Source organism: Trichechus manatus, unplaced genomic scaffold (assembly GCF_000243295.1).
Source record: "Trichechus manatus latirostris isolate Lorelei unplaced genomic scaffold, TriManLat1.0 scaffold00309, whole genome shotgun sequence".
NCBI lineage: Eukaryota > Metazoa > Chordata > Mammalia > Sirenia > Trichechidae > Trichechus > Trichechus manatus.
This window is the reverse complement of record NW_004444245.1, coordinates 908,848-916,349: the sequence shown is the minus strand read 5'-3', so window position 1 is coordinate 916,349 and position 7,502 is coordinate 908,848. Positions and strand designations below refer to the sequence as shown.

General features: G+C 60.9%; 1 protein-coding gene across 1 annotated transcript; it reads left to right on the top strand.

Annotated features, from left to right (window-relative positions):
* Window positions 1-3,259: 3,259 nt before the first annotated feature.
* On the top strand, window positions 3,260-5,988 carry EMD (emerin). The gene is made up of 6 exons (XM_004390581.2): window positions 3,260-3,562; window positions 3,657-3,764; window positions 4,095-4,172; window positions 4,372-4,502; window positions 4,952-5,001; window positions 5,102-5,988. Exons 1-6 carry the CDS (start codon window positions 3,481-3,483, stop codon window positions 5,433-5,435), a joined length of 783 nt encoding a protein of 260 aa, XP_004390638.1. The 5' UTR covers window positions 3,260-3,480; the 3' UTR covers window positions 5,436-5,988.
* Window positions 5,989-7,502: the final 1,514 nt, after the last annotated feature.

Genomic DNA, 7,502 nt, shown 5'->3' with positions numbered 1-7,502 from the left:
ACACACACACCACACACACACACCACACACACACCCACACACACCACACACACACCACACACACACCACACACACACACACCACACACACACACACACACACACAACACACGCAGCAGCAGCTCTGTCTCTTCTTCCAGGTCTGGGTGGAATGAAGGTTTGTACAGCACCAGCTGTTCCTGGTGAAGATCATAATAAAGACTTTTTTTTTCCTCCTTGTTTGGGTTGAAGATTTAGGGAAACTACCAGAATCAACTGCATTCCTGCAACCAGTCATCCCAGCGGTATCACGATGAACTGATGTGTTCCAGGGTTGGAACACACTTTCCTTCAGACACCTTTGGTCACCTAACCAATCAATGTTTTAATATTGATTGTGACAATGTTCAACACATCAATTTCCACAATAATTGTCTTACAACCTTCGTAACCATTGGAGCAATGTTTCAAAACGTTTGAAAACCAGTTAAAACCCAAAGATCTTTAATATTCTTGAAAAGTTAAGTATCATGTCTTTTAACATTAAAAAAAAAAACCTCATCTTAAAGAAAACCTCAGTAGCTCAATGAACAATGGTTTCCTTGCATATGGATGCTGAGAAATGTATTTATGGTGGTATTTTTTTTTTCCGTTTTAACATCTGATCTTGCTGGGATTGCAAGTTGTACAATGCACTGCTTAGAAGCCATTCCCCATCCTTAAAGGAGAAACTCCTTTTTCTTACTCTTGCCTTACAATCGGCTCCTTCCATAGCCCACTACCCTCACCGCGCTGGCTGTTTTTTGCTAGCTCTGCCTGCAATCTCCTTTCCAATCGTCCACCAGAGAAATTTGTCCTCTTTTTCAAGGCTCAGTTCCAGCGTCTTCTCTGCCCGCCCTTCCCAGGAACAGCTCCTGGAGGCCCCCCGAGTTCCCCCTCCTTGGGAGCTCTGAGGCTGGGCTATGGAGTACTAGATGGTGGCTGAGGAAACGTTTCATGAATGAACCACCAGACTCGAGGCCCCCGCTCCCTCCTCTATGGGACAGAGGTGCAGAGGACATCCTAGCTTGGATGGTTAAGGGCTGACCTAGGGTCCGGTGCTCTGGGATGGAGCTGCATGGCCACAGGGCTGGACTTAGCCTCCAGGTGCCCACTGGGTGGGCGCAGGGTGACCATCCACAGTTCAGCTTCCTGGAGTCCTCTGTGGTGGGACCTTATACTGGGGGCAAAGGGGGGGGGCATACAAGGCAGAGTGCTGAGGCAGGTGCTGGGGGGGGGCCTTCCCTGGGGAGAAGGCAAACCTAGAATTCCTTGACCTCATAAGGAAAACAGCTTGCATCAGTATGGGGAGGGGTGGCATGGGGGAGGACTGAGCGGGCTGTAAGGGAAGCCAGAACCAGCGCCTCCGGGAGAGGGGCCAGCATTGCAGACAGGCTGAGAGGGGCTGGGATCTGATCTTGCCAAAACTCAAGATTCCATGAGGTGGCCTCTGCCCAGCCCACAGCCCAAATGGCCACGTCCTCTCCTGCCCAGCCCAGAGCTCTTGTCACATTGCGGGAGACACAGCAGAGCAGCACCTCCATTCAAACACCGGGCAACAGCAACTCTTTGGAAGGGTCTTTGCCTTTGGTCAACCCAGGGCCTTTCTCCTCTGGCCACTCCCCACGTGTGTACCTCTTCCCCATCCCAGCAAACCTCCCTAGAGAACTGGTCTGGGGCCAGCACAGCTGACCAGAGCCCGCTCTCCTTTTTTCTCCCCCTCTCTATGAGACTCGGGCTGGCCTCCCTCACCCACTCCAGGGAGGGCCCCCCAGTGGGCCCCACACTCCACGAGGCTGGCTTTGTTTGAACATGACTGTCACCTCCTTCCCGCTCTCCAGGAGACAGCACTTTTCCTACCAAGGCCTTGACTCCTCCTCCGCACACTCCACCTTACATCCACTGCCTGCCCCAGTTTGCCCCCCTTGGCCCCACTTCCCCCTGGCCTCCCTCTCCTTTGGCCACCCCTGCAGTGCCACAGTGCCCACAGCCTGCCAAGTCTTCTTTGAGGCCCCCTCCCCCAGCAGACCCCTCTGGTTCTGGAAGGCTACCCCCCACCCCTCCCGGATGGCACTCAGCTCAGGGGCCATTCCAGCATGAGAGCAAGCCTCCCCCTCCTCCCCGCCCGGTCCCCCAGGTGGGTGATGTGGTGCGGCGGGCTGGCTCCCTCCCGCCCCACTCGCATCACGCCTTGTCCTATGCCAGTGATCACTGGCACACCTGGCCCCTTAGAGGGCTGGCTGGGAGCGCCTGCCGCTGCCCTCCTGGCCTAGGGCCCCCTTTCCTCCCCAGGTAGGCAGGGAGGGGGCGGTGGGCAGCAGGCGGCACAGGTGCGGAGGCGAGGGGCCTGCAGACTCGCCAGGCTGGCCGGGGACAGGGGCCTGGGAGGTGGCCGGCCTGCAGGCTGGGCCCCCGCGCAGCCGTCGTTCCCTCGCGTTCTCCACGCAGAGAGCTTGGAAGAGAGCCTGGTCCCGGGGAAAGCGCTGCTGAAGTGTCTGCTCGGGGAACTCGGCCTTTTACTGGGCATCCAGACCCTGAAGCCGGGGAGGGATGCAGGGATCTCGGCGCGGGATCCAGGCGCCTCGGCCCCACGTGACTCCGGGAGCGCGCACCTCTTCCCGCACGCGCCGGCCCTGCACCGCTCTCACCTCCCGGCCGGTTTCCGCCGGTTCCGCTTGCGCGCAGGGCTCGCCCCTCTTAATCAGAGCAAGCCCGCGCGTGACGTCTCTGTTCGCCAACCCCGCCCCTCCCTGGGCGCTCAGCCCACCCCGTTCCCAGGCCCTGGGCGGTGTCCACCTGGTCGGCTTGTGCACAGGCTCCGTCCTTCTCTCACGTCTAGACCGACACCAAACTTGCTAGCATATGACGTGGTCGCTCGCTAGCCCCGCCCCACTCCTACCGCCCGGCCGGTTTCCGCCCGTTAGGCTTGCTCACAGGCCCCGCCCCTCCCTACGCATAGCCCAAACACGCCCCCGTATGACGTCTTTGCTCGGCAGCCCCGCCCCTTTCCCGGGCGCGCAGACAACTCTGAGCCGCTTCGGCAGGCGAGCAGGCTCCGCCCCTCTCCCGCCTCTAGCCCTATCCCGCTCCTTTGTGGCGTCATTGCTCACCAGTCCCGCCCCGCTCTGCTCCCAAGTTCCGCCGCGTTCTGCCGCTTTGACTGACGTGCAGGCCCCGCCCCTCCCCTGCCTCTGGCCCAATCGCACCCGTTTGTGGCCTCTTGGTTCACCAGCCCCGCCCCGCGCCGCTTAGCTCCCACGTACAGACCGGTCTGCGCCGGCTGCGCTCCGGCGGCGTCTTCTCGGCGCCGCGCGCGCTTGCCCAGCGCCCGCGGTGCCGGAGGCCGTGACGTGATCGCGCGGCCCCTTCCCCCGCCGCGCTCTGAGGCAGCTGTTGCTCGGCTTTGCCAGGCCGGCCTGCCCCAAGGCCTTCGCCGCCGCGCGGTCCCGGTGCCGGCCGCGCCATGGAAGACTACACGGTTCTGTCGGACGCGGAGCTCGTCGCGATGCTGCGCCAGTATAACATCCCGCACGGGCCCGTCGTGGGTACGAGGGGGAGCGGCGCGGGTGGCGGGCGGGCGGCCTCCCTCCGTCCGCGGCCTCGCGGCCCTGATCCGCCCCGCGCCCTGTGTTTGGCCAGGCTCCACTCGCAAGCTCTACGAGAAGAAGATCTTCGAGTATGAGACCCAGAGGCGGAGACTCTCGCCCTCGAACTCGTCCGCCTCCTCGTTCTCCTATAGGTTCTCGGGTGAGGCCCCCGGCGGTCCACTACCGGAGACCAGGGCGGCCCGGCTCGCGAGGGTGTGGGAGGGGGGCGGCCCGGCTCGCGAGGGTGTGGCAGCGGGGCGGACGGGCTCGCGAGGGTGTGGGAGGGGGGCGGCCCGGCTCGCGAGGGTGTGGCAGGGGGGCGGCCCGGCTCGCGAGGGTGTGGCAGCGGGGCGGACGGGCTCGCGAGGGTGTGGCAGCGGGGCGGACCGGCTCGCGAGGGTGTGGCCGTGGGACCGACCGGGAGGCACCTGGCGGGAGGGAGGGGAGGTCCGAGGGCAAATGGTCCCGTTTCTCTCTCTCGATCGCACAGATTTCGATTCAACATCTTCGGATTCGGATAAGTACGATCTGCCCAAGAAAGAGGATGCCTTATTTTACCAAAGCAAGGGTAAGGCAGGTAGAGGAGGGGCGGGCCGCCACCTAACTTCTCTGTCATGGAGCCTGGTTTCGGGGAGAGCCTGAGACCTCGACCCCCACCGCCCCTCACCAGCCCTAGAGGAGAGAAACGGTTGTCAGAGACACGGAATGGGGGTCAGGTTGGGGGAGACGGTTCCCAGCTCTGCCTCCGCTGCACTCCTCTCCCCAAGGCTCTAATGACGACTACGAGGAGAGCTATTTGCACACCAGGACTTCCGGGGAGCCTGAGTCCGTGGGCGCATCCAGGAACTTTCGGGAGCCCGTGGCTTCACTCTCAAATACTGAGACTTTTGGCCATCAGGTGAGTTGGCTGTCAGGCACCCCAGGTACCTCTGGTGCAGATAGAAACTGAAGTGACGAGACCTGGGTTTGGTCATCTGGTTCGGACTGCTGGGTGGAAGCGGTGGCTCCTTGCAGGTTCCCAGGGGCTCACAGGCCTCCAGGGAAAAGTAGGCTCCACAGTGCAAGACGACCCCAGAACTGTTTGACTGGAGCACACTTCAGTCCAAGGTGCACCCTGGCCTGGGATCTAGGTTGGAGCTCTAAGAGGCTTGGGGGAGGAAGGGGAGGGTGCTGGGGCTCAAAGACAGCCAGGACAGTCACTGAGCAAGTGGCAAAGCTCCCTAGACAAAAGACCAGGAGTCTAGAAAGGGTCTGGAGGGAGCAGAGTGGGCTGGCCGGGCAAGTTTGAACTTGGGTGACAGGGTCCTGCCAACCTTGCAGCCAGTCTCCTTCTCTTGTCTCCTCTAGACGCGCGAGGATGATCTTTTCACTTCTTCCGAAGAGGAGAGCAAGGACAGGTAAGTGGTTGAGAGTGCTCAGTAGGGAGGGCTAGGGATGAGGGCTGGTTCTGGCTACCGGCTCTCTGGGCCTACTTGCCTGCTCGCTCTCTTGTCACAGGGAACGCCCCTTGTACGCCAGGGACAGCACCTACCAGAGCATCGCGCACTACCGCCCCATCTCCAGCATCTCCAGGGCCACCGTGGGCCTGCCCTGTTACCCCTCCACCACCTCCACCTCCTCCACCTCCTCCTCGTCATATTCCTCACCTTCCTGGCTCGCCCGCCGTGCCATCCGGCCAGAAAAGCAGGTCCCGGGAGCCGGTCAGAGTCAGGACCGCCAGGTCCCGCTCTGGGGCCAACTGCTTCTGTTCCTGATCTTTGCTGCCTTCCTGGTCTTTGTTTACTACTTGCTGCAGGCCGACGATGGCAACCCCTTCTGGGTGGATCCCTGAGGGCCTGGCCTCTGAGCCAGTCCTGTTCAGAAGGCCCAGCTCCACCACCTTAGTGTTTGGCTGGGGGTGGGGGGTGGGGCTTACCTATGGGTTCCAGCTGGGCCAGGCCTGGCCCAGATCAGTGCTTTGACCCCTGCCTCGTCCTGCCAGGGAACCTGGCCCAGATCAGTGCTTTGATCCCTGCTTCGTCCTCTCAGGGAGGCAGCAGGCCTTCCCCCAGAGCCTCCCTGCTTGTCTCTGCCTTTAGGGCTCCAGGTGGGCGCAGCCCTGCTCCTTCAGAGAATTCTCTCGTACCGTGCATGTCCCTTGTTCAGCATCACCTCTGGGTGAGGGATTAGCCAGTGGCACCCAGACTTGATTTTTGTGAACACACAATAAACAGACCATTTATTTTTAACGTGTTGGCTCTTCCTGTTTGGGGAGTGGGCTGGCAGGGCCTCCAGGTCTCCATGTGGAGGGTCACTCACTATCTGGTCTGGGGCTCCAGCGCTGCCCAAGGGTATGTGTGTTTTGTGGTGTGTTTCATCCCCCGGCTCATTCCCTCACACCTCTGTAGCAGCTTATTCAGCCCTCCCGCGCAAGATGGGTGGAACACGGTTCTGGAAGTGCAAAGGTGGACACACAGGATTGGCTGTGGGCGATTTATCTGGGAAAAGCTGAAGCCAGCTTAAATGCCAAGGGCAGGACACGGGGGTCTCACTGGGGGATTGTTTCCCAGTACTGGGAGTGACCTGGGGAAAGGCTCCCACACTCCGAAGCCTCTCTTCCTTCCTAGTCAGTAGGCTGTCGCTTCTCTAGGTTCTTGTAGTCCCAGGTTTTCTTCCATGGATGTGAGTCTCACAGCCTTCAAAGCTCACCAGTATTTTAACAGGGTGCTAAGGAAACCCAGGCCAGACGGCTGCTTGCTTCCCCGTGTGTCGGCTCTGTGCCGCTGCGACAGCAGAAAGGCACACGGGTGTTGGTGTCCGCTCCCCTGGGCTGGCCCCGAGGGGGTGAGTGCCTGGCATCAGCCCCTCCTGGCCTCTCATCAGCTCCTTGCTGCGGGCAGTGGGACTTGGCTGGCCCTGGGCCTCAACCCGGCACGGCCCCCATGCAGCGCACACATGGGTGCACCCACGGGCTCTGCACCTTCAGGGCTCCCGGCCTGCTTACAGCCACACGGCAAGTTGATGGCACAGCTGGGACTGGGACCCCTTCCTGGATCCTGGTTGGTCTTCTTTGCTGCTGCGTAGTCTCTCCACATTCTTTGGTGCTCTTAAAAGTAATCTGTGGTGGTTGTGCCTTGAAAACGTACAGAAAAGAATGAGAGACGTTAACTGCTGGTGATCTTCTCATCTCACGCAGCTCCAACCTCTGTTTTGACTCAACCTGCTCCCACTGGCTCCTCCCCCAGCACCCAGCACCCTGCAGGTTGGATGCCCGAGTCCCCATTACAAGGAACTGAATGGTGGCCCTGCAGCCGGGGCTGAGACCTGGACTGTGTGGCAGGCAGGGGGCACAGGCCAGGAGCGCCATCTCCCTGGGTATGCACGATAGGGACCTCGTGCCAGGCCTGCCTCCCGTCAGAGCCATGTATGTGGCAGGGGGAGGCCTGACCCGGGCACCGAGAGCACAGCTCCCTCTGTCCTGGCAGTGCTGAGGTGCGCGCTCGTCCCAAAGTGAGTGTCTCTGGAAAGCAGAGACAAGCGAGCAAGTGAGCAGCCCAGCACAGTTTCCCAATCGTGGCCCTGCTGGAGCCCAGCACTGGGCAGAGAGGAAGGAGGTTGAGCCTAGCAGGAGCTCATGTGGATCTGGGGTGCTTCAGCAAGGGTGACACCCCCAAACCTCTGGAGTAGTTGGTGTGGAGGACGGACAGCGAGAGAGGAAGAGGAGTTGGGCTTGGGGACTTCCCAAGGAGGGGAGAAAGATTTCTGGGCTTCTGGAGGAAACACCCCTCTCTAGGCCCCAGGTCCTCTGCGGACTGACACGAGAGTAGAGCAGGGAGGGGGCAAACAGTCTCCCCCTTTAGTCATTCATTCCCTGAGGGCCCCAGGTGTCCATCCATCGCCAGTCCCGGATGGAGGGCTC